At 41.0% G+C, this 27,827-nt stretch overlaps 1 protein-coding gene and 1 long non-coding RNA gene across 2 annotated transcripts in view; one reads left to right on the plus strand and one right to left on the minus strand.

The window, feature by feature from the left end:
• Positions 1-4,615: 4,615 nt before the first annotated feature.
• On the minus strand, positions 4,616-5,555 carry LOC103513224. Its single transcript, XR_541591.1, has 3 exons — positions 5,532-5,555; positions 5,070-5,206; positions 4,616-4,654 (listed from the first exon to the last, which is right to left on the minus strand). It is a non-coding gene; the product is annotated as an uncharacterized LOC103513224 (long non-coding RNA).
• Positions 5,556-13,560: 8,005 nt separating this feature from the next.
• The window catches only part of LOC113469093 (nose resistant to fluoxetine protein 6-like), a 20,344-nt gene continuing 6,077 nt past the window's right edge, over positions 13,561-27,827 (plus strand). Inside the window, exons 1-5 of the mRNA XM_026826543.1 lie at positions 13,561-13,657; positions 22,367-22,480; positions 23,659-23,681; positions 23,773-23,957; positions 24,375-24,526. Of these exons, the coding sequence (XP_026682344.1) occupies positions 13,596-13,657; positions 22,367-22,480; positions 23,659-23,681; positions 23,773-23,957; positions 24,375-24,526 (536 nt within the window). The 5' untranslated portion in view covers positions 13,561-13,595. The remainder of the gene's footprint in view (positions 13,658-22,366; positions 22,481-23,658; positions 23,682-23,772; positions 23,958-24,374; positions 24,527-27,827) is intronic.

Raw genomic sequence — 27,827 nt, forward strand, 5'->3', positions numbered from 1 at the left:
TATGACCTACCTTAAAATTAATAATAATAATAATAATACCTAGAATTAATAGGTAACGAAAAAAAAAAAATCTTTTATTTAAGTAGAATGGAGAACCCGGTACCCGGTACCTACCGTAGAATGGGGGAGAATTAGAGCAGGGACGATAGATAGGTAGGTACTTGAAAATCAAACATTTACTTTCGATTCGCGCCCGGGGCGGATTTTATACTGAACGGATAATGTTCGTTCTCGGGACGCCGGACGGTTGGCTTTCTCCTATTCTGTCTTTCTTCTCTCTTTGCTTTCGCAACAAGACCTTGACAGGCGCAGTTCCATTCTAAGGTACTTTAAGAGAATCCAGGGGATCACCCTTTTTTACTTTCTATTACTACAGTATAGCGGAGCTATACTAGTAATGAAAGTATTGCAATCGGTCCAAATTTTCAAAATCGGGAAATGGTTGGAAATATCCGTTTTGGGATCCCCTGATGTCAAAAAAGTGATTTTTAGCCCATGGTCTGTACGTAACGTACGTACGTACGTAACGTACGTACGTACGTAACGTACGTACGTACGTAACGTACGTACGTACGTAACGTACGTACGTACGTAACGTACGTACGTACGTAACGTACGTACGTACGTAACGTACGTACGTACGTAACGTACGTACGTACGTAACGTACGTACGTACGTAACGTACGTACGTACGTAACGTACGTACGTACGTAACGTACGTACGTACGTAACGTACGTACGTACGTAACGTACGTACGTACGTAACGTACGTACGTACGTACGTACGTACGTACGTGCGTACATACATACGTACAGACCATGGGCTAAAAATCACTTTTTTGACATCAGGGGATCCCAAAACGGATATTTCCAACCATTTCCCGATTTTGAAAATTTGGACCGATTGCAATACTTTCATTACTAGTATAGCTCCGCTAAACTGTAGTAATAGAAAGTAAAAAATCTGGTGTGAACATCACACGACTTTCCTTATCCTATTGAATGATGCTTATTTGAGTGTTCTTTTACCCTAACTTTTACAATATCTCTATTTAAAAAAAGTTCAATTTTTGGACACTTTTTAATGATCCCTCATTATACGGGGAGTATTTTAAGATAGGAAATTTTCGACCAAAAATCGGCCGCCGTAGGCGGCTCAGGCTCGGGACTTAGAATTAAGATAGGAAATTTTTGGTCGAAAATTGGCCGCCGTAGGCGGCTCATGCTTGGGACTTAGAATTTTTTTTTTTTTTTTTCAAATACGTATTCCGCAAATGTAATAGAAAGTCGTGTGATGTTCACACCAGATTTTTTCTCTTATGTAGATCCAGGTTTGTACTATATCCACTTTCTTTTATATCGAGGTCCAGCATGAAGGGCCCAGAAATTTTTCTCTTATAGGTATCCAGGATTCTCTTAAATCCAGTTCTCTTATATCCAGGTTCGACTGTATTCTGTCCTCCTTCTCTCTTCGATTTCGGGATGATGAGACCTCCAGAGTTAGTGCGCGGCCACAAGGGCGATCATAGACTATGGATCATCGTCCCTCGCTGAGACCATTCCTTGAGTTTCTGCAAGGGTCGGTATTGTGGTCAATACTCCTTTGTTGAGGACGTTTCTATTCATTAGCATATGGTTTGTTTATTTTCTTTTGGCTCGGTACTAGACTATGGTGGGGTCTCCGTTGTGGACGCCTCCTTACCTTTTACCATCCTCCTGTCCCGAAGAAGAAGAAGAAGAAGAAGAAGAAGAAGAAGAAGAAGAAGAAGAAGAAGAAGAAGAAGAAGAAACATTAGGTCCCGGATATTTACGAGTTGAGTCCCAGTGCCAAACTGCCAAATGATTTATTTTTAAAACGTGACGCGCGAATTGCGTCCCTCTAACCTGATTTATTCCGATTTATTTTCTAATAAATGATCTCATTACTTGATCGACTATTACTTTTATTTATTCAATGGATAAGTTAAATCATAATTTTTACTCTACGCGTAGAAACAAGTTATAGGTAGGTACTCTTAAGGCAGCAATCAAACGGAGGCAATTAGATAAATTAGATCACTGTTTTCGAAAAAAAAAGGAATTTCTGTTATTTTTATTATTTGTAACCCAACACCAGCTTAGCTGAATGAAAACTAGGTACCTATCTGGCTGGGGAACCTAAAACAGGGAGTAGACCGGATTAGTCTGGGTTAGGGGACTAAAGGGAGCATACCAGCCAGAAATTTCCCTGAGGTTAGGTTTCGAAGGGCATCCACTCGAAGCGCGAAGCCAAAACCAAATGTCAGCCCAAAGCAATCACCCTAGTTAGGGCTGATTGAGAGGCTGGCGAAAAACGCCGACTCCCTGTACCTACACGGAAAAAGGCAAAAAAGAAGAAGAAGTGACGACGGAAATACGTGCCAATGATTTAGTAAGGACCTAATGACCTATTGTTAATAACTAAATGTGCATTATAAACCGGTGTTTCTCAAACTGGGGTCCGCGGCCCCCGAGGGGTCTTCGCGAAGGACTTCGCGACCTCCAGGAAGATCACATAAAATACAGTAAAGGGGCCGCGGAGCGTTCACAATTGAAAAAAAGGGGCCGCGTAGAAAAAAGAAAAAAAAGTTTGGGAACCGCTGTTAGGTATAAACAATAAAATTAGATAGGTAGCTAATAATAATAACTAATAATATAGGATATCATTCTTTATCGAGGTAAATCTGATGCAAATGCCATATTAAGCAGGCAGTTCTGGTCTTCTGGATTTAATTGTCACATCTTAAGACCTTGTCAGCCTGTAAACAATAATAAAATTAGTTCCTAATCAATCAATAACCAGCATGTAACCGAAGTCCATAATAGTCGTTAGTCATTTCCAGAAGTTCAAGTGAACACAACAAGATCCGGGGGTAGTGTAAAGCCAAACAGTCAAAGGCACACGTAATTTTTTAGTGTAGCAACAAAACTTGAAGGTGTTTTTTTTAAAGAAAATCCGGGTTAGTGCTAAAGGCAGACGTGAATTTAATTTAGTGTAGAAACAAAACTTAAGGCCCTTCCCGCTTGTCGTTCGGAAAAAAATCGTGTCGTTCGTAAGAAGGAACATTCTCATTTAAATTACATTGCCTACAGGACATTCGAGAACGGGCCCTGAAAGGTAGCTTTTTTAGGTACGAGTACCTTACATACGTTTTCCTTTCCTCATTAGAGCCCGTTCCCAACTATCGCGAGTTTCACCCGATTATTTTTCCGAATGTTGTGCAGGCAAAGTAGGTAACGAGAGTGTTCCCACTACACACGACACGATTTTTTCCCGGACGACAAGTGGGAAGGGGCTCACAGGTGTTTCTACCTGCAGAATGAGACTAAAAAGTCCCTTTACTTCCGCTAAACAAGATCTTGTGTAATAGATAACAATTTTATAAATTACATTTTCACTTCAAATTAAAGTTCTGTAGAAAATTAATTAAAAGTGTTGAAATAAAGTTAACTATGCAAAAGTACCTCTTTTTTTAGGAACCTACATCCTTATACCCATTAGGGCACCACCAGACTGAAGAGGTTACAAAGAGATAAATACAAATTGTTTGTGCATAATTTCAATTTTTACGCGTATCTAATAACATATAGTCTACAATTCACCGAGCCAGGCCCACTTTGAAATCCATCCGCGTAAATTTACTTCAATCTGGGGATTTTCTGAAGAAAAAAGATAAGGAAAAAAAAATCCACTGAAGAGAAAATTTCCTACTTGAAGGAGTTGGACTTATCTTTCTCGTTGATAAATCTGTCGGACAATGGTTGAATAGCACCCGACATCTCGACATAATGGTACAGATCCCGCTTTCATAGATTGAACTTCAAATCAATTTGATTGAAACTCATCGATCCTATAAGAAGGAAAGTAATGTAATCGGGTCAAATTTTCGATGGTCAGTTTTCAGTGCCAAAACACGTTTTGAGGTCCCTAGAGCTGGATTAATGGTACATGGCTGAGAAAAGTTGCATAATAAACACCCAAGAAGGGAGAGACAGTAAAAATAATAATTATCAGGAAAATGATAATGAACGTCAGGTAGCTACTACAGGAAATAAATTCTTATTGATGATTTGTTTTTACTTTCCTTATCCTATAGGGAGGAAAGTAATGTAATCGGGTCAAATTTTCGATGGTCAGTTTTCAGTGCCAAAACACGTTTTGAGATCCCTAGAGCCTAAATACAAAGTTTCAGCCATTGGTCCGTGTGTCTGTCTGTCCTTCTGTCTGCCTGTAAACAAAATATCTCGAGAACGGTAAGAGCTAGAGACTGATAAATTATTGGTAAAATCTAGCACTAGACTTCTGGCATAAGTTACCTGTTCGAAGTAAGCCATATTCCCCGCGAATCCCAAACCAAACAGTTCCCTATGGTAGATAATCACGCAACACGAGGTTAACGCCGGAGGCATTCTCTACCACCTAACCCTTTATTATGTGGTCAAATTCTCAAATAAATGAGGATAAAATTCCCTGCCTCGGCTGGGATCGAACCCGCGCCCTCCTGTTTACCAGGCGAGCGTCTTGACCACTACGCCACCGAGGCGAGGTAGTATTTAGGTAAGACCCGATTTTTTTTTTTTTTTTTTTTTTTTTTGTTGTTTCTGATAATGGAGAAGGTGGCTAGAAATGACAGCGCTGAAATGAGAAAGCAAAAATCGGGAGTTTAGCTTCAGGACTTGGGGGATAAAGGATTAGTGATTTGCAATATTTTTCCAGATGTGCAAACATGAGAAGTTGAGCAACACCAAGACCGTATCCAGGATTTTGTCGAGAAAGGGGGCAAATAGTGATGTACCGTACCGGTTTGGGGGTCCCGGGCCCCCTCGCCCCCCTCTAAATTAGACCCTGAGCAACACCATCAACTTTTCCTGCTGATGGACAATTAGAGAGTTTTGTAATCGAGTTTTGATTTCTTTTCCTTGTAAAACTTGTCATACAGGTATTATGGTGACTCATCCTCGGAAGAAGGTATATAAAATGGGAAATCTAGAGACCTACCTACATATCATTATTATTAAATTTCTTTCCTGCTGGATAATATTGAGCTCACCTGATTTTACGAGTTTGTCGGGAGATTCTTCCTTGGTGTCTTTGAGTTGTTTTTCCATTGTTTGCTGTTCAGTTCCATATTGGTAATCAACGATTGTTCCCATCACCATCAGTATGACCAAAAGTAACAGTCCCAATCTACAACATTAACAATATCAACATTACACATTTTATCAAAGGTCCGTGCCCAAGGGTTTATCTTTATCTGACCACATTGTCTGATGTGGATAGGTCTCATCCTAAGGCTTTAAGGTGCGATAGACGGAGGGTTTTTTACGCTTGCTTTTTTTTTCAAATGCTGCATGACAATGCATCCTGCGTGTGTAAAAACTCTCCGTGCTCTCGTAAGTTTAGTAAGAGGAGGATACCAGTAACATTCCCTCGTAACATCTTCTGGATTGCATCTCCTCGTTTGAAGCAACGGGAAATGTCTATGCTATGGTTTCTACGCCACGATACTCACACCCACAACTTTCCTATCAGAGGCTCGGGGAGCTTTTCTCTCCATGCTTTAGTCTGCTATGCTTTGGTCCACATATCCCAAAGTCAACAAGCCGGACCTCTTAGTTTGGACACTGTTTGGATCAGCAAAGTGTTCTCTGATAACATGTGGGGGTATGCTCCCAGTTCTACTCTCAATAAAGAGTGCACAAGGCAGGGGGATCTCTACAGGACACATTTGAGGAACAGCACCCTCTGGGCAGTGCAGAGTAAGTACCATTTCACAAAGGTCTCGCTAATAAACTTTATGTTACCATCTGTAAATAAAGTTTGATCTAATTGTTTAATAATAATAATAATAATAACGGCATTAACGCCTTAACGAAATCGAAGAGAGAAGTAAGACAGGATAGGAGAAAGCCAGCCGTTCCGAGAACGAACCTTGTCCGGTCAGTATAAAATCCGCCCGGGGAAAGAAAGCCCTTGTTGAACCTCAGTGGTAAGATCGGCTATAAATGTGTGTGGGCGATACGGTGCCGTACCGGCTACTCACGCTCAGACTGTCTGAGAGCTGGACTTAAGACCCGTGACAGACCGTCTGAGAGCTGGACTTAAGACCCGTGACAGACTGTCTGAGAGCTGAACTTGCCATTACAGACCGTCTGAGCGTATTTGGCCAGCATACTATAATATGTAGGTAGTTACATATTTTAAGTAGGTACTTACATACCTATGTATCTACCTCTTGGGTGGCGATTAAAGTTAATGGTCAGTTACACATAATTGTAGATATAAACGGAACCCACAAGTAGATATTTAAAGATAATTTTAACGTACGATTTAGAGAATGATGGTTAAAGTAGATAATTTTAAGGTACAATTTTACCTTGGGACGTGTTTTTTTACGGCGAGGTCAACTTTATGCGTTGAGCGACCTAAACGATTAACGGGATTAACGCCTTCCTAAGTTCGTAAAGATTACATAGAAGTGTTTTCCTGTTATTCGAGTAGGCACAGTAGGAAAACACTCCCATTTAATATCTTTGGGAGCCTTAATCCTGTTAACCTCAGTGGTACGGTGCCGTGCCGGCTACTCACGCTCAGACTGTCTGAGAACTGGACTTAAGACCCATGACAGACCGTCTGAGAGCTGAACTTGCCATTACAGACCGTCTGAGCGTATTTGGCCGGCACAATATAATATGTAGGTAGTTACATATTTTAAGTAGGTATCTACATACCTATATATCTACCTCTTGGGTGGCGATTAAAGTTAATGGTCAGTTACACCTGTAACTACACATAATTGTAGATATAAACGGAACCCACAAGTAGATATTTAAAGATAATTTTAACGTACGATTTAGAGATGGTTAAAGTAGATAATTTTAAGGTACAAATTTACCTTGGGACGTGTTTTTTACGGCGAGGTCAACTTTATGCGTTGAGCGACCTAAACGATTAACGGGATTAACGCCTTCCTAAGTTCCTAAAGATTACATAGAAGTGTTTTCCTGTTATTCGAGTAGGCACAGTAGGAAAACACTCCCATTTAATATCTTTGGGAGCCTTCCTAGTTAGCTTTGTTGGTAGCGCGTCTGCCTTGTAAGCGCTAAGCCACGGGTTCGATTCCCGCCTGGGGCAGATTTTATCCTTAACGGATAATGTTCGTTTTCAGAACTGCTGGCTTTCTCCTATCCTGTCTTTCTTCTCTCTTCGATTTTGGGACGATAAGCCCTTAGCAGTTACAGTTCCCTCTATCAAACCTCTTCAAGAAAAAAAAAATCATGCTGAGCACGGCGAGGTCCAAAAAAACACGTCGCGCGTCGGATGCTCCAAATCACTATTACATTTGGGGCCTAAATAGTCTAAATATCCCTGTAGGGCCCCTCTGCTTAGGGCCACCCTACGCCGCGAGTGCTCCGAGGTGTTATTAGGTGCGTCAGTGAAAGTCACGTTTTAAAATGTGATGTAAGAGGAAAATGAAGAAGGTTATGTCATAGACAAAGTAAGAAACAAAATGTGATGTAAGAGGAAAATGAAGAAGGTTATGTTTTTGTTTAATTGAGGTTTAACATCACTTTAACATCGGTCTAACACCTTTATTTATGGGTCGCGACCTACTCAGATGACTGGGAGACCTTTGACGAGCTACCTTTAATCTGGGAACCAAAAAATTTAAGACGCGACGTAAAGACGTGCGACTTCGACGTAACGACGCGAATTTTTTGGTTCCTATGAGAGTTGCTCTCAACTTGTGCGACTGTCCGCTAGCTGCGAGCTACCAGAAAATGTCTCGCGAGCTACCAGGTAGCTTGCGATCGACGGGTTGGCGATCCCTGGTTATTTTACTTACTCGTATGTTGGGTGTAGGTCCACCTGTCTTCAGAAAGAACTTTATTACATTTTCCCTGATTTCAGCCTGTATCCCTTTCTCCTTGCCAACATTGCGTTCGCCATTTGGGTGTTCCCCTACTTGGGAGAAGGACCTCGCTGGAAGTCAGTCGTGGATAGCGGATCAGAAAGCTGTCAGCACTACTGGTGGCATAGTCTGTTATTCATTTCCAGCTTGTACGAGACGACTCCTCTTGTAAGTTGAAAATGTGGGCCATGGAACACTATAGCCGTATTTTATCATGCGACATTTTGTATAGTCAACATGGCTGAACCAATGAGATTCCGCTTTGGACGTCCACACTTGCTCCACAAAGTGGAATCTCACAATCTCATTGGTTCAGCCATGTTGACTATAAAAGAAGTCACATAATAAGTAAAATACGGCTTACCTATTGAGTTCCCTGCTGGGATAGGTAGAGGGAACTGGAACTGCTGAGGTCTTTTCGTACCGAAATCGAAAAGAGAAGAAAGGTTAGGAGAAAGCCAGCCGTTCCGAGAATGAACAAAATTTGTCTTTGAATAGGTGTTTTACAATGTTTGCAATTGGTGAGTTTGACATCTCCACTATTTTTCATACCAAATGGTGGAGGCGCCAAAAACTCACACATTACAAATTTATATTGGAAAGGGTTCCGAGAACGAACCTTATCCATTCAGGATAAATTCCGTCCCGGGCGGGAATGGAACCAGATCAAACCCGCAAACTAGCGCTTACAAGGCAGACGCGCTACCAACCAGGCTAACTACGCTGGCATTTATTTTCTATATGAATTGAATCATATTTTCTATATGAATTGAATCATATTTGCTATATGAATTGGAATAAGGAGCGCGATAGCGCTCCGCCCCGCCCAGTCAAAAAAGATTGACCTCTAATAAAATATGTTATGATTTTACCTTACAGTGTATCTCACTCTCGTGGTTTCTGAGTACGGAATTCCAGTTGTTCCTCATCGGCCTGGTTATTATTACCCTGGCCGAAAATTATCCCTCGCACCGTACTGTAATTCTGAGCGCGTCTTTCATTATCGCACACATTGTACCGTCCGTAGTCATCTACTTCCAGAGGGAAACTGGGTTCTGGATGATGTCAGTCTGGTAAGAATTCCCATAAAATATTTCCCTCTTACTTTCTTTTCTCGAAGATTTTTTCCTCAGCCGTTCTAAAGTTATTCAACCCAGCCTAGTTAGCTTTAGAGGCAGGGCGTCTGCCTTGAAAGCACTAGGCCGCGGGTTCGATTCCCGCCCGGGGCAGATTTTATCCTGAACGGACAAGGTTCGTTCTCGGAGCGGCTGACTTTCTCCTATCCTGTCTTCCTTCTCTTTTCGCTTTCGGGACGATAAGACCTTGGCAGTTACAGCTCCCTCCCAGGGCCGTATCCAGGATTTTATTGAGGGAGGGCCCGAGAGTCCAAAAACTAATGGACGGGGGGTGTGGGTGAATTTTCGGAGTCTGGCCCAAAGTACAAGAGAAAAATTAAGCTCGAAGAGGGGGGGGGGGTTATACGTCCATCCCGTAGTATGTCCCTCATCAGATGGGCGAGAAGAGACGCAATACTTCCCATTTAGGTGGTGGGTCAACACGAGAACACCAGAAAGTAACCCGTTGAAATATTGTTCCAATCTTCCTTCTTGTTCGGAAACCCTATGTTAATTTTGTTTACGTTCCAGGTACAAAAGGTGCTACTAGCCGTTTTCATGTTCGGGTCCAACTTCATGGTCTTCTACATTGGAGCCTTGTTCCTGGAACCCGAAGTGGAGTACAACGTTTGGTACCATGTGATGTTTGCTCCCGTTCTGAGAATTGTTTATGCGGGAGGGATGTTCACGATGATTGTGGTTCATATTTGCGGAGGTTTCGGTAAGTAAGAAGGAAGGTTTAATGGAGGAGTTGTAAATGGGTAAAAATTATTAATAAATGGTCAATTCCTACGTAAAAAGTTGTGAAAAATCCAAATCTGAGGTCGAAACTCCGAAAAAGTAACTTTAAAAGGTAAGAAACAGTTCAAATTCACCGGAGTAAGTTTTAAAACTCTTTTCTCTTCAAGTTAGGAATAATACCTATATGATTTTTATTAGATTCAATATAGGTACTTTGTTTAGTAATTGCCCTCCCTGTAGGGCGTTAAACAAGGTAAAAAAAATAATAAAACTTTTAAATTATGGATTGATTGGAGCAAGTTTTAAAACTTAAATTATCGGGTTAACACAAGTGTTTTACCGCCTGCCGTTTTTATATCATAGCAATGAAACAACTACTACATAAAACTCGTGTGGTCTGTGTCGTAGCATGTCCATCCCGTAGTATGTCCCTCATCAGATGGGCGAGAAGAGACGCAATACTTCCGATTTAGGTGGTGGGTCAACACGAGAACACCAGAAAATAACCCGTTGAAATATTGTTCCAATCTTCCTTCTTGTTCGGAAACCCTATGTTAATTTTGTTTACGTTCCAGGCACAAAAGGTGCTCCTAGCCGTTTTCATGTTCGGGTCCAACTTCATCGTCTTCTACATTGGAGCCTTGTTCCTGGAACCCGAAGTGGAGTACAACGTTTGGTACCATGTGATGTTTGCTCCCGTTCTGAGAATTGTTTATGCGGGAGGAATGTTCACGATGATTGTGGTTCATATTTGCGGAGGTTTCGGTAAGTAAGAAGCTGGGTCCGTCCCTCCGGGAATTTTTTAGCCCGTAGTTTATTCGATCGTGATTAGAAAAAATCAGTACCTATGTAGTATGTACCTACCTAATTTGTTTAATATTCAGTTTATTATCATTCTTGATTTGATTTTTTGATTTTACTTTCATGTAAGTATACCTACCTAATTTGTTTAATATTCAGTTTATTATTATTCTTGATTTGATTTTTTGATTTTACTTTCATGTAATGATAATTTGTTTAATATTCAGTTTATTATCATTCTTGATTTGATTTTTTGATTTTACTTTCATGTAATGATTTAAAATCATTTTTAATATTTAAGTCACCCATCCATTTATTGGCCTTGCTCGGCGTAGCTTAACATAGGTGACGCTAAAACCGGTCTTAACAATTTATAACCTAAACAATTTATAACCTAAACAATTTTAATTTAATCAATTTATAACTTAACAATTTATAACCTAGTAGCGCGGTCAAACTTTTCTTACTTGGCGGGGCGGAGAGCTACCGCGCTCCTTAATATGTTAGTTAGTAGCACTAGCTTTGGCGCTTCTTCCTGGGAACGATTGAACTATAAAAATAGTAAACCTACATACATATAATTTTATATTTTCCAGGCTTCATTTCGGATTTTCTGTGTCACCCTATATTCAGACCTCTAGGCAGAATAACATTCCATATGTATCTGATACATTATTTTGTCGTCATTTCTGATCATGCTACAAGCCAAAGTTCCCAATACTACAATACGTTCAATTTCGTAAGTATTGACAAGTCTTAAGTCACTTCCGTCTACTTTCCGTTGCTAAAGAAATAGCAACGGTTGAATGCGAAGGGCGTCCACTCATAAAATTTTATAGTCAAAACCAAACGTCAGCTTAAAAGCAAATTTCACTGACTAGCTGGAACTGTCATGGAAATAAAAAAAAATGTTCAATGCCAGCCACTCATACTGAGACTCTCTGACCGACCCTGTCTGAGCGTGAGTGGGTGGCACAAGTTCGTATTATTATAAGTAGGGCCATCGCCTGGCTTTTTCTTAGGCATAATATAAGTAGTGCCATCGAAACGCCCTATGTCACTGCGACCTGGTTAGATCTTTTGTGACTTTCCCTCGTCTGAACAAGGCGAAAAAAGCGAAAAAAAAAATCTTTGGTTCATGATTTTCTCTCTGCTGAAGCCCATTTCCCTCTTTTAAAAAACCCCTTAACATTTATTTCCCCTTTTTAGAGACTTGAAATTTGGTGTGTAGCTGTGAAATGTGACAAGGATGCGACACGAAACTTTTGGCTAAGACCGGTGCAACGGTTGGCGGCATTTTACCGCTTTTTGGCGGTTTTCGGTGTAATTCAATATTATCTCGGGAACGGTATGAGCTAGAGACTTGAAATTTGGTGTGTAGTCCAGAAATGAGACAAGAATGTAACACAAAACTTTTGGTTAAGATAGGTGCTGCGATTGGCCGTATTTTGACCGCTGTTTGGCGGTTTTCGACCGTTTTTTGGCTGTTTTCAGCTATACTGACTAAACGGTTAGAGATATTGTAACAGTTACTATAGAACAAAAAATTAGCATCATTCAATAGGATAAGGAAAGTCGTGTGATGTTCACACCAGATTTTTTTATTTTCTTATTATTTTTTTTCTATAAACAAGTTCTCATAATTACCTATGTATGTGAATAATAAGAGAAACAAACAAGTATACCTACCTACCTATTTATTTACTATTTCACATACATAGACATAGGTATGTATAACTATTCTCTTTAGGGTGTATGTCTATTAAGGACTTTTACATACTTCTTGGAATGAGGGTCTTTTCTTGAGCGGAGTCCAGTGTGTACTATTCCATCCCGATAACCTAATTTCCTGTATTTGGTTTGGTTTTCAGTGCTGGATGCGTCTGTCATAACACCATCAGGTTTAATAGATGGAGATAACACTCAGTTCGGTCACGCAGACCAATGCATCCAAACCAGAGTTCCCATCAGAAACTTTCGCACTCAATTCTGTCTTCCCACCGCTACATTCTCACCCCAATCTCATCAACTCTATCCGGAATTCTACGACAATCAAACCCGAGATTGGCCCCCGTACGACATGGATAAAACTGTTTGGAGCTTTTTGCGGGTGAGTGCTGTTCAAAAGTACAGACCTGCCTACCAGGGTGGAGAAATCATTTCAAATGTTTTCCATGCGTTGCAATGGCCGTTTCGCCCGTAAAGGACAGTCGGTCGAAAACCAAAGAGGACCATCAGTATAGAGCTCTGAGGAATTCAAAATTCAAAGCCATCCAAAACGGAGCAGGGGTCGGTCAACCTTTTTTGGGTTAACAGGTAGTTAGGGGCTAAAAAGAAGATTAGTCAAACCCACCATAGGAATCTTCTATTTAATTAACAAATTGATTATTTTTCCCTCAGCTGCTTCACAAAACTTCATATTTCCTTCTGACATCTACAACTCAAATCTTGGACTCTTTCTTCTTCCTAGCTGGATTTCTCCTGGCACGGGTTCTAATCAAACGACGAGATCACACCAAAACTTCAAACATTATACTTACAATCGTCTATCGAGCAGTTCGGTAAGTGCTTTGTTTAATGGAGGTTTAACATCGGTCTAACACCTTTATTTATGGGTCGCGACCTACTCAGATGACTGGGAGACCTTTGACGAGCTACCTTTAATCTGGGAACCAAAAATTTAAGACGCGACGTAAAGACGTGCGACTTCGACGTAACGACGCGAAATTTTTGGTTCCTATGAGAGTTGCTCTCAGCTTGTGCGACTGTCCGCTAGCTGCGAGCTACCAGAAAATGTCTCTACCAGGTAGCTTGCGATCGACGGGTTGGCGATCCCCGGTTATTTTACTTACTCGTATGTTGGGTGTAGGTACACTTGTCTTCAGAAAGAACTTTATTACATTTTCCCTGATTTCAGCCTGTATCCCTTTCTCCTTGCCAACATTGCGTTCGCCATTTGGGTGTTGGAGAGCACAACATTTCATTCCGTGTGGAGTTGACGTCCGTCATGTGTTACTCCGGCAAGGAAATGGAGGAGAGACACATGCCTCTGATAGGAAAGTTGTGGGTGTGAGTATCGTGGCGTAGAAACCATAGCATAGACATTTCCCGTTGCTTCAAACGAGGAGATGCATCCCAGACGATGTTACGAGGGAATGTTACTGGTATCCTCCTCTTACTAAACTTACGAGTACACGGAGAGTTTTTACACACGCAGGATGTATTTTATTGCAGCTTTTGAAAAAAAGGCGAGCGTAAAAAACCCTCCGTCTATCGCACCTTAAAGGTGGATTTCCACCAACGCGACCTCTGTCGTGCAACAGGTCACCTGTTTTCACTTGCAACATTTGTCGCGCGACGTGACCTGTTAAAAATTAAAGCACTCCCCGACAAAACCGCGCGACGTTTGTCGCGCGACGTGACCTGTTTCCACTTGCAATTAAAAAATATTTTAATTTATTTATTTTTTTAAGCTGTGTATTCAACGTGATATAGGGTGATGAAAATTATATAAAAAATTAAAATTTTATTAAAATTAAAGCACTCCCACTCATAATAAAAAACAAACTAAAATGAAGAGTCGCGCGACACGTTTCCACTGGCATTGCTACGCGACATTCCTTTGATCCGGACCGACTTTCATCGGATAGAAGTCGCATGGTCGCACGACTTTTTTTCGTGTCCCGGTACGGTACATCACTATTTGGCCCCCTTCTTGACAAAATCCTGGATACGGTCTTGGTGTTGCTCAATTTCTCATGTTTGCACATCTGGAAAAATATTGCAAATCACTAATCCTTCATCCCCCAAGTCCTGAAATTAAACTCCCGATTTTTGCTTTCTCATTTCAGCGCTGTCATTTCTAGCCACCTTCTCCATCATCAGAAACATGAGAAGATTGTGCAGCGATGCTAATGAAGATAATGAAATATCTATCGTACATGCTATCAAATATCTAGCCATGTGTTGCGTGATTATCTACCATAGGGAACTGTTTGGTTTGGGATTCGCGGGGAATATGGCTTACTTCGAACAGGTAACTTATGCCAGAAATCTAGTGCTAGATTTTACCAATAATTTATGAGTCCTTAGAAGGCCTGTTAAGTTCCATTTGATTGGTATAGATCTAACAGGGCTGTTAAGTTAACAGGTAGTTAGGGGCTAAAAAGAAGATTAGTCAAACCCACCATAGGACTCTTCTATTTAATTAACAAATTGATTATTTTTCCCTCAGCTGCTTCACAAAACTTCATATTTCCTTCTGACATCTACAACTCAAATCTTGGACTCTTTCTTCTTCCTAGCTGGATTTCTCCTGGCACGGGTTCTAATCAAACGACGAGATCACACCAAAACTTCAAACATTATACTTACAATCGTCTATCGAGCAGTTCGGTAAGTGTTTTGTTTAACTCTTTGGAAAAGAATGGCCCCCTACCACACCCGCTGCCAGTCCAAAGAGAAATTTCGTATGATGACTGAAAAAAGTCACATAATCGAACACAGCTCTATTCAAAAGGGGAAGCTATAAACCCTTGTCCTCTGCGCCGATCTGCTGGTGGCTGTCTTAAGGTGTGTCCAAACATAGTCAACCCCGTCTCTTGAAAGTCAGTCGTCGATCGATGAAACCGTACACTGCATCGACAACATAGATTCACCTCGTTGACAGACCATCCATCAATCGACGCGATGAGGTATGTGTGAACAAAGCTTTAAAATTCAGGACGAAGAATCACTTGTAATCTTCGGTAAGTGGTAAGTAAGTGCAGCAGAAGGGTATACCTATACATTTTCGCCCCCCCCCCAAAGGTGGCGCGGGGGGGCCTCTCATGACTCAATTGTGGATTGAGGGGAGGGGGGGTGCTCCAAATTACAGGCAGGTATGCCCTTAGCTTTCATGTAGGATACGCCACTGGAAGTACTTAACCTAATTAGCATTACCTTTCTGCTGTAATGACTTTGTTTTGCATAAGCAGAAGGTCTTGCGTTGCGTGTTTTCAGCCAGGATTTGTCTATAAAGAAGTATGGTGGACCAGTTTTAAGTAGTTCTGTTATCCTGCAGACCACAAAGTGCCTCAATGGAACCCCGCTGGAAACGCCATAGGCTCGACTGGACTTAATCCGACACTGGTATGGTAGGCATAGGAATTAATTAATTTAATATGCCTACTTATAATTACACAAAGAAAGATTTACAATCTACAACAGATACACATAATATCTACAACAGATACACGTATTAATAATTAATTAACTTATTCACTTTGTAGAGACCATCAGAATTTGGATCAGTTCAACTTGGGGAATTAATTGCCACAAGACATTGTTAGCCAAGAAGGGTAAGTCTTTTTGCCAATAAAGGTGTGCACCCTTAGACATTACAAAGTAGGTACCAAACTGAGGTATCTTCTGATAACATAGTTATGTAAGAACAGTAGAACCTTGATTATTTCAACGTCCATTACCTACTTCAACTTTCAATTAGGTCTTCCTATCCTATCTTCCAAAGGATATCCTATCTTATCAGAGGAAAAGATCATTTGATTTGATTTATTTATTTATTTAAAATCCCAGACGGGATAGTTTACAATACAATTACATAGAATATAGTACGATTGCATTAAAGAAAATAAAATTAATTAAATTTAAAATAGTAAAAATTGATTAAATGATAAAAATAACCTATAGCCCATAGGTATAATCAGTAAATATCTATTTTATTGACATATCATAGAAAGGATCATTTCAACCTCGATCACTTCAACTACCCCCGGTCCCAATTAGTTGACATAATCGAGGTTCTACTGTATACTCAATATATTAAGTACCTATAATTATAATGGAGCTTTATTTAATTAAGCTTAATTACCATAAGTTTTCCCGTTATGCTAACTGTTTTTTATCAGGGTGTCTTATTGCCAACAAACCTATATGTATCTAACCTTACAATAGGTATCTAAGCCATTCTCTAATAAATAAATAATTGATGTACCTACCTAAGCATAATGATAATATATGAGAGCTTCAGACTGTCAGGCCAGCCTAGTTAGCTTGGTTGGCAGCGCGTCTGTCTTGTAAGCGCTAGGTCGCGGGTTCGATTCCCTAGGCGAGATTTTATGCTGAACATATAAGGTTCGTTTTCGGAACGGCTGTCTTTCTGCTATCCTGTCTTCCTTCTCCCTTCGCTCTTTCGGGACGATAAGACCTTAGAAATTACAGTTTCCTCTATCAAACCTCTTTCTTAATAATAATAATGAAATAGACAGAAATCCATCAAATTGCGTCTTTATTGCAAGCCTTTATCCTCAGCCGTTCCAAAGTTATTCAAGCGTTTCCCAACTTTTGCCCCACCTCTGTATTTCCCCATCTAGATGTTCACCTCAGCGGGCTATTCTCTCGTAGCACTAATCGGCTGTACTTTGGTCCTCATGTGTCAAAGCCAAGGACCAGACAATAGTTTGGATACTGTTTGGATCAGTAAAGTGTTCTCTGATAACATGTGGGGATATGCTCCCAGTTCTACTCGCAATAAAGAGTGCACAAGGCAGGGGGATCTCTACAGGACACATTTGAGGAACAGCACCCTTTGGGCAGTGCAGAGTAAGTACCAACGGAGCTAATAAAGAAAGCGCGTTTCTCAGGAATTTAGTTTTCCATCCAAGTAGCTGAAACTTTGCAGAGAGATTCTTTATTAAATGTATATCAAAAGTCTCCCTGAGTCGAACTTCGAGAAATGTACGGTTCGGCCGTTATTCAGGACTTTAGTTTTGAAAAAGCTCGAAAAAGTTCCCTTTTCTCAGGACTTTAGTTTTCGGCCCAAGTCATTCAAACTTTGCAGAGAGGTTTCTAGAGAAGTTCATGTTAGGATGTATACCTACAATACGAGTATTACTGTAGAATGGTGATTGTAGAGTTGTAGACGATACCACGTTGCTGTAATTTCATGAGTACCTGTAAGAACTGGCAAATATTTACTACTCTTGAACATGTATTCTTCTTCTTTTATGCATGTTATGAAGTTTTTTCCCTATCTATCTCTCTAAGTATAACTACGTTTTCATGATTATGTAAAATCGACATGGAAAATTAATATGTATTATGTATAATTAACTGTAAACGCGATAAGGGACTTCCTTGAATCAGCGCCTAGCAATAAGGAAACTAGAGGTAAATCTCATACAAGGATAAGACGTGAAGATTTTAATCTATCTAACAATCAATAGAGTAAAATGTGAAGCATCGTCTACTTACACTTGTTCGCCACTCATACTCAGACCGTCCGACAGACCCAGGTCTGGTCTGAGCGTAAGTGGCGGAAAAATCTCGAGACTTAGGTCTCTCAGACAATCTGAAGCTTTTGCCTCACTGTATGTCAGACGATCTCACCATGAGTGGAGGGCACAACAGGTAACAGTCCCTTCTCTCATTAATATAATTATTTGGTTTTCAATATTTGCCACTCATACTCAGACCGTCCCACAGACCGAGGTCTGAGCGTAAGTGGCGGAAAAATCTCGAGACTTAGGTCTCTCAGACAATCTGAAGCTTTTGACTCACTGTATGTCAGACGATCTCACCATGAGTGGAGGGCACAACAGGTAACAGTCCCTTCTCTCATTAATATAATTATTTGGTTTTCACAGTGCTGGATGCGTCTGTCATAACACCATCAGGTTTAATAGATGGAGATAACACTCAGTTCGGTCACGCAGACCAATGCATCCAAACCTTAGGTCGAAGGGAGAAGGAAGACGGAATAGGAGAAAGTCAGCCATTCCGAGAAAGAAGATCATCCGTTCAGGATAAAATCCGCCACGGGCTGGAATCGAACCCGCGGCCGAGCGCTCACAAGGCAGACGCTCTAGGTATTTACGCACCTTATCTCATGCTAACCTCACGCACCTTATTAATAGCTAAACTTCACGCATCTTATCGCCCGAGTCACACCCTTCACCATACACTGATGTTCCGGGTCTGAAAGTTCTCATGAGTACCTAACCTATTTGATTAACATTATAGTTTCTAGTGGCGTGGCGTGAGTTAAGTTGTATTCGATTGTGATTTTTCTCTTTTTAGTCATCATACGAAATTTCTCTTTGGAAAAGAATGGCCCCCTACCACACCCGCTGCCAGTCCAAAGAGAAATTTCGTATGATGACTGAAAAAAGTCACATAATCGAACACAGCTCTATTCAAAAGGGGAAGCTATAAACCCTTGTCCTCTGCGCCGATCTGCTGGTGGCTGTCTTAAGGTGTGTCCAAACATAGTCAACCCCGTCTCTTGAAAGTCAGTCGTCGATCGATGAAACCGTACACTGCATCGACAACATAGATTCACCTCGTTGACAGACCATCCATCAATCGACGCGATGAGGTATGTGTGAACAAAGCTTTAAAATTCAGGACGAAGAATCACTTGTAATCTTCGGTAAGTGGTAAGTAAGTGCAGCAGAAGGGTATACCTATACATTTTCGCCCCCCCCCCAAAGGTGGCGCGGGGGGGCCTCTCATGACTCAATTGTGGATTGAGGGGAGGGGGGGTGCTCCAAATTACAGGCAGGTATGCCAATTGTATGTAACTGCTAAGGTCTTATGGTCCCGGAATCGAAGAGAGAAGGAAGACAGGATAAGAAAAAGTCAGCCGTTCCGAGGATGAACAAAAATTTCAAATTTTTTCTTTGAATAGGTGTTTTACAATGTTTGCAATTGGTGAGTTTGACATCTCCACTATTTTTCATACCAAATGGTGGAGGCGCCAAAAACTCACACATTACAAATTCATGTTGGAAAGTGGTCCGTGAACGAATCTGATCTATTCAGATTATTCAGAATAAAAGTTCATCCCGAGCGGGAACCAAGCTAACTAGGCTGGAATATTTAATTTTTGCACAGTCTATAAAGAAGTATGGTGGACCAATTTTAAGTAGTTCTGTTATCTGTGGACTTAATCCGACACTGGTATGGTAGGCATAGGTATTAATTTAATATGCCTACCTACTTATAATTACACAAAGAAAGATTTACAATCTACAACAGATACACATAATATCTACAACAGATACACATATTAATAATTAATTAACTTATTCACTTTGTAGAGACCATCAGAATTTGGATCAGTTCAACGTGGGGAATTAATTGCCACAAGACATTGTTAGCCAAGAAGGGTAAGTCTTTTTGCCAATAAAGGTGTGCACCCTTAGACATTACAAAGTAGGTACCAAACTGAGGTATCTTCTGATAACATAGTTATGTAAGTACAGTAGAACCTTGATTATTTCAACGTCCATTACTTCAACTTTCAATTAGGTCTTCCTATCCTATCTTCCAAAGGATATCCTATCTTATCAGAGGAAAAGATCATTTGATTTGATTTGATTTATTTATTCAAAATCCCAGACGGGATAGTTTACAATACAATTACATGGAATATAATACAAATTGCATTAAAGAAAATAAAATTAATTAAATTTAAAATAGTAAAAATTGATTAAATGATAAAAATAACCTATAGCCCATGTGTATAATCAGTAAATATCTATTCTACTTTATTGACATATCATAGAAAGTGATCATTTCAACCTCGATCACTTCAACTACCCCCGGGCCCAATTAGTTGAAATAATCGAGGTTCTACTGTATACTCAATATATTAAGTACCTATAATTATAATGGAGCTTTATTTAATTAAGCTTAATTACCATAAGTTTTCCCGTTATGCTAACTGTTTTTTATCAGGGTGTCTTATTGCCAACAAACCTATGTATCTAACCTTACAATAGGTATCTAAGCCATTCTCTAATTTCTAATAAATAAATAAATAATTGATGTACCTAAGCATAATGATAATATATGAGAGCTTCAGACTGTCAGGCCAGCCTAGTTAGCTTGGTTGGCAGCGTAAGCGCTAGGTCGCGGGTTCGATTCCCTAGGCGAGATTTTATGCTGAACATATAAGGTTCGTTTTAGGAACGGCTGTCTTTCTGCTATCCTGTCTTCCTTCTCCCTTCGCTCTTTCGGGACGATAAGACCTTAGAAATTACAGTTTCCTCTATCAAACCTCTTTTTTGATAATAATAATATTAATGAAATAGACAGAAATCCATCAAATCGCGTCTTTATTGCAAGCCTTTATCCTCAGCCGTTCCAAAGTTATTCAAGCGCTTCCCAACTTTTGCCCCACCTCTGTATTTCCCCATCTAGATGTTCACCTCAGCGGGCTATTCTCTCGTAGCACTAATCGGCTGTACTTCTTAATAATAATAATGAAATAGACAGAAATCCATCAAATTGCGTCTTTATTGCAAGCCTTTATCCTCAGCCGTTCCAAAGTTATTCAAGCGTTTCCCAACTTTTGCCCCACCTCTGTATTTCCCCATCTAGATGTTCACCTCAGCGGGCTATTCTCTCGTAGCACTAATCGGCTGTACTTTGGTCCTCATGTGTCAAAGCCAAGGACCAGACAATAGTTTGGATACTGTTTGGATCAGTAAAGTGTTCTCTGATAACATGTGGGGATATGCTCCCAGTTCTACTCGCAATAAAGAGTGCACAAGGCAGGGGGATCTCTACAGGACACATTTGAGGAACAGCACCCTTTGGGCAGTGCAGAGTAAGTACCAACGGAGCTAATAAAGAAAGCGCGTTTCTCAGGAATTTAGTTTTCCATCCAAGTAGCTGAAACTTTGCAGAGAGATTCTTTATTAAATGTATATCAAAAGTCTCCCTGAGTCGAACTTCGAGAAATGTACGGTTCGGCCGTTATTCAGGACTTTAGTTTTGAAAAAGCTCGAAAAAGTTCCCTTTTCTCAGGACTTTAGTTTTCGGCCCAAGTCATTCAAACTTTGCAGAGAGGTTTCTAGAGAAGTTCATGTTAGGATGTATACCTACGCCAACGGAGCTAATAAAGCTGTGTTCAGGAATTCAGTTTTCCATCCAAGTAGCTGAAACTTTGCAGAGAGGTTCTTTATTAAATGTAGATCAAAAGTCTCCCTGGGTCGAACTTCGAGAAATGTACGGTTCGGCCGTTATTCAGGACTTTAGTTTAGAAAAAGGTCGAAAAAGTTCACTTTTCTCAGGACTTTAGTTTTCGGCCCAAGTCATTCAAACTTTGCAGAGAGGTTTCTAGAGAAGTTCATGTTAGGATGTATACCTACAATACGAGTATTACTGTAGAATGGTGATTGTAGAGTTGTAGACGATACCACGTTGCTGTAATTTCATGAGTACCTGTAAGAACTGGCAAATATTTACTACTCTTGAACATGTATTCTTCTTCTTTTATGCATGTTATGAAGTTTTTTCCCTATCTATCTCTCTAAGTATAACTACGTTTTCATGAAGGCAAATATTTACTAGGTACTCTTGAACATGTATTCTTCTTCTTTTATGCATGTTATGAAGTTTTTTCCCTATCTATCTCTCTAAGTATAACTACGTTTTCATGAGAACTGCGCTTGGCGGGGCGGAGAGCTACCGCGCTCCTTAATATGTTAGTTAGTAGCTAAAATAGCTTTGGCCCTCCTTCCTGGGAACGATTGAACTATAAAAATAGTAAACCTACATACATGTAACTTTATATTTTCCAGGCTTTATTTCGGATTTTCTGTGTCACCCTATATTCAGACCTCTAGGCAGAATAACGTTCCATATGTATCTAGTGCATTATTTTGTCGTCATTTCTGATCATGCTACAAGCCAAAGTTCCCAATACTACAATACGTTCAATTTCGTAAGTATTGACAAGTCTTTGTAATGCTGATATTGTTAATGTTGTAGATTGGGACTGTTACTCTTGGTCATACTGATGGTGATGGGAACAATCGTTGATTACCAATATGGAACTGAACAGCAAGCAATGGAAAAACAACTCAAAGACACCAAGGAAGAATCGACCGACAAGGGCTTGGGAACTTTACCTTGAAGAAAAAAAAAAATCTGTTGTGACGCAGTGGGAATAGGGTGGAAAATCTTGAAAAAGTAGACTGGAAATTCGGAAAAAATGGACTGGAAAATCGTTGCTAAAGAAATAGCAACGGTTGAATGCGAAGGGCGTCCACTCATAAAATTTTACAGTCAAAACCAAACGTCAGCTTAAAAGCGAATTTCACTGACTAGCTGGAACTGTCATGGAAATAAAAAAAATTGTTCAATGTCGGCCACTCATACTGAGACTCTCTGACCGACCCTGTCTGAGCGTGAGTGGGTGGCACAAGTTCGTACTATTATAAGTAGGGCCATCGCCTGGCTTGTTCTTAGGCACAATATAAGTAGGGCCATCGAAACGCCCTATGTCATTGCGACCTGGTTAGATCTTTTGTGACTTTCCCTCGTCTGAACAAGGCGAAAAAAGCGAAAAAAAAGGTCTTTGGTCCATGATTTTCTCTCTGCTGAAGCCCATTTCCCCTCTTTTAAAAAACCCCTTAACATTTATTTCCCCTTTTTTTCAGCTCCTGAGGGCTGGTGGGGATATATTTATGGCAACCCTTATCATCTTTGGTTCATGATTTTCTCTCTGCTGAAGCCCATTTCCCTCTTTTAAAAAACCCCTTAACATTTATTTCCCCTTTTTTTCAGCTCCTGAGGGCTGGTGGGGATATATTTATGGCAACCCTTATCTCCTTGGCGACAACTTTACTGTTCGAATCTCCAGTTGGAATCTTGAGGAAGAAATTGTTGAAAGTCTGATACTCCGAGGTTGTCCACTAGGACCGGGACCCTTGAAAACAACATCGCACACTGCACCTGGCTTTCAGCACTTGGCTAGCTCTAAGTTCAGAGGTTGGATTCCAGAACAGGTAAGGTGGATATCGCCTTACCTGACTTTGTTTCACTGTCGGAGGAAGCACTCTGGCCGTTTCGCCCGTAAAGGACAGTCGGTCGAAAACCAAAGAGGACCATCAGTATAGAGCTCTGAGGAATTCAAAATTCAAAGCCATCCAAAACGGAGCAGGGGTCGGTCAACCTTTTTTGGACCGATTTTAGAGCAAAACCCCTTGTCCAGTAAAGCTTGCGGGTACAACCCTCCTTAGTTCTAAATCTCGGCTCGTTTTTCTTTTTCAGCCTCGCGAGACCGACAAACTTGCACAATCAGGTGAGCCTCCTCTTTTAAAATTTCAAATCCTTCCTCCCCAGTCTCAGACTAAAAATTCTGACGTTAAGCTCCCCGCTTTGCTTCATTTCAGCGATGTCATTTCTCACCACTTTCTCGTTCATCAGCAACATGAGGAGACTGTGTCGCACTTCTGAAGACGATAATGAAGTGTCTATCATACATGCCATCAAATATTTGACCATATGTGGAGTGATAATGTTTCATCGCGAAGTTTTTGGGATGGGATACGCAAGGAACATGGCTTTCTTCGAAAGGGTAAGTTGAACTTTGTGCTCATCAGACCGACAACGGATCATTACTGCTTTCATGACAGTTCCAAGTTCCAGCGAGTGAGTCTGTCCGTATCCGAAAGGGTACCTACCGATACTGCAGGTCGAACCTTAAGGACCACAAGAGGAACTGGGATGGAGAGAAAGTGGGGATGTTAAGTTTGATGGTTATTCGTCAGCATTTTGAGTATACCCCGGCCCCGGCAGAGTCCTACCATGATGGACCTCTGCCGCTTGTCGTGAGTTTCATCCGATTTTTTTCCGAAGGTCCTATAAGCTATGTAATTTAAATGGATGTTCCCACTACGCACTACACGATTTTTTTTTTAATTCCGAACAACAAGTGGGAACGGGCCTCAAGCCTACACATATTGATTCTCCTCTCGTTCTTCTTTGCCCTCAGCTGCTCCACAAAACTTCATATTTCCTTCTGACATCTACAACTCAAACCTTGGACGCTTTCTTCTATCTCGCTGGATTTCTACTGGCACGTGTTCTAATCAAGGAGCGAGGCCACATCAACATATTGTCCACAATCGTCTATCGAGTAATTCGGTGAGTACGCGGGGATTGAACCCACGCCCTCCTGATTACCAGGCGAGCGTCTTGCACCACCTCTAATCAAAGAGCGAGGCCACATCAACATAGTGTCCACAATCGTCTATCGAGTAATTCGGTGAGTACGCGGGGATTGAACCCACGCCCTCCTGATTACCAGGCGAGCGTCTTGCACCACCGAGGCAGGTGAGATCCAAAGATGTGTCCACATATGGTCGACCGGCCGTCTGTATCTAAAAGGAAAGCAAGATATAACATAGTCAACTGAACCGTCCACACTGCCTTGATAACGTAGATTCACCTCGTAGATCGACGGCCGGTCGACTGTGTGTGGAGTTGTGGACACACCTCAAGTTCAACTCAACGAATTTCGAACAGTTAGTCAATTCAATTTTGATGAAATCTGGTGACTGGCGATCAAGTTTGGCATGTCCCTAAGGGTCCTTTTTCCGAGAGCTCAAGCATAGCTCAAGTTCACTGTGAGAACACTTGATGTTTTTACTGAGATCCAAAGATGTGTCCACATATGATCGACCGGCCGTCCGTATCTAAAAGGAAAGGAAGATATAACATAGTCAACTGAACCGTCCACACTGCCTTGATAACGTAGATTCACCTTGTAGATCGACGGCCGGTCGACTGTGTGTGGAGTTGTGGACACACCTCAAGTTCAACTCAACGAATTTCGAACAGTTAGTCAATTCAATTTTGATGAAATCTGGTGACTGGCGATCAAGTTTGGCATGTCCCTAAGGGTCCTTTTTCCGAGAGCTCAAGCATAGCTCAAGTTCACTGTGAGAACACTTTAAGTACAGTTCACTGTGAGAACACTTGATGTCTTTACAAAGAATACTGCCAGCCTTGTTAGCTTGGAAGGTAGCGAGTCTGTCTTGTAAGCGCTAGATCACGGGTTCCATTGTTGCCAGACAGATAAGGTTCGTTCCATTTTATCCCAGACAGATAAGGTTCATTCCATTTTATCCCAGACAGATAAGGTTCGTTCCATTGTTGCCAGCCAGATAAGGTTCGTTCCATTTTATCCCAGACAGATAAGGTTCGTTCCATTTTATCAAAGACAGATAGGGTTCGTTCTCGGACTCATTATACCTACATGTTTACTTCATTTATAGTTAGAGAGACTGTCCGCAAAAGGCGCATAAGGTTAGAGACCTTTTTGCCAGAAGGTCCAATAAAGTCTTTACACCTGATTTCAGCTTATACCCACTTATCCTAGCCACCATTGCGTTCGCTATTTGGGTGTATCCCTACTTGGGAGAAGGACCTCGCTGGAAGTCAGTCGTAGATGGCGGAGCAGAAATCTGTCAGCAATACTGGTGGCATAATGTGCTCTTCATTTCGAGTCTGTTCGAGGACACGGAACTCGTAAGTTGAATAATAATAATAATAGACTCTTGAGTGGAAGGTAACCACCAGGCGAGGTTAATGCCGCAGTCGTTCTTTACCACCTAATCCTTGAATAGGAAGATTATTCTCCTTCTTCACCTTTTCCAGTTTATAGCCCAGGAGCTGCGCCACCTCTACGGGATTGGTCCACAAGGCTGTTGGGTCCAGGATGGTTGGAAGGTCTGGACAATTGAAGAGGTGATGGACGTCGTGAGGTGATCCACTGTACCTGGGACATTGATCTGGCACAGAGGGGTCTATTCTGGCCATGCAGTGCTGGAGTAATTTGCACCAACCGGATCTGAGTTGGGCAAGGGTGGCTCGGGTAGATCTTGGGAGCGATTCCTCCGCTCTGTCGATATACAATAAAAAAAAATAAATAATAATAATAAAAAATAAAAATAAATTGTGACTTTGTAAAAAAAAATATCTCGGAGAGAAGCCCTACGCCGCAGGTTTGTAGATTCGTAGTAGCTTAACCCATCCTTTAGGGCTATTTCCCCCTACACCTAGGCCTCGGAGTGTTCTTTTTGTGTACGAAATAAGGCTTCGTAGATTGTCGTTATTGTTGTTGTAGCGTCTTCAGCTGTAGCCGAATGGTGATGACAGCTTCGTAGATTCAGGGGAATCCTGGTTTGAATCCCGCCCGAGACGAAATCTGTTTCCCCGCCTCAGGCGAAAATCAATCCCTCAGGCATACACGTCCCTTTCGGCGCCTATCCGCTCCTCCTCGCTCTGCGCTTGAAACACCGAGGACAGCATTGCCTGTGCCGTAACATGTTCTTTGTTCCCGTACACGTAGCCATTGGCCTTGTCCACGGCCTGACTTAGTTTGAGTAGGGAGCGGGCTTCAGTCTTGTTTAGAGGGTGGAAGTGAACCAGGGCAAAATCCTCGACTAAAGACACCAGGGCTTGGTTCAGCTTCTTGTATCTGGGAACGCGAGAAGAAATAAAGCGAATATTAATTGTATTCAGCATACCTAAATGCTTGTCATAAATGTCGATCAACGCCTTATACAACCCGCCCGGTTAGCTAGAGGTTACAAAGGGTTTATCATGCTTCAAAGGAAAGTAGACCTGAGAGTCAGTGTTAAAGAAGTTAAAAAAAGAAAGAAAAAAGAGTTATCTATAATAAGAAACAACTTCTCTTTTCAGTGAACTTCTCAGACAATGAGTCAGACCCTAAAAAAATGAGCTCACTCTCCAACTCAATATGTATAGGTATATAGTTATGGGTAGGTATAGGAAGTTAGGATCTGACTCATTGACCGAGTGGTTCTTTTTTATAACTCACTCCCTCCTTACACATCTACATATGTACTACTTACTTGGAATTGATGGGATCGTCTTGTAGTCGATCTAGAATGTAGTTCAAATCCAGCACCTCAGTATAGTAGTCTAACCCGAACAGAAGTCGGTTCTTGTGTTTCAATGCCAGATCCATTTTAGACAGCACATTCACATGGGGGAGTTCTAAATGAAGCATGGTTGTTAAGGATAGGAGGAGGGTGGAAATGTATTTGCCTGTGGAGCAAACACAAATGTTTAGCTCAGTAGTAACGTGCTCGCTTGCCATGCAGAAGGTCCTGGTTCGATTCGCACTGTCGCGTCGGTCGACAAAAAAGTAAATAATATTTCCGATTGTAAATAGTTACTATTTGAAAGGTTACTTTCTCGTGTTGACCCAGCACCTAATTGGGAAGTATTGTGTCTCTTGCCAATCTGATGAGGGACAATGTGAGCGACACAGACCACATGAGTCTTGTGTAGCAGTTTTTTATTGCTACTGATTGTTACGAAGTAAAAATTCATCCTAAAAAACCTAAACCTAAAAAGAAGAAGAAGAAAAAAAAAAAAAAAAAAAAAAAAAAAAAAAAAAAAAATCATTACCGGG

Source organism: Diaphorina citri, unplaced genomic scaffold, assembly GCF_000475195.1.
Source record: "Diaphorina citri unplaced genomic scaffold, Diaci psyllid genome assembly version 1.1 scaffold40, whole genome shotgun sequence".
Taxonomy (NCBI): domain Eukaryota; kingdom Metazoa; phylum Arthropoda; class Insecta; order Hemiptera; family Psyllidae; genus Diaphorina; species Diaphorina citri.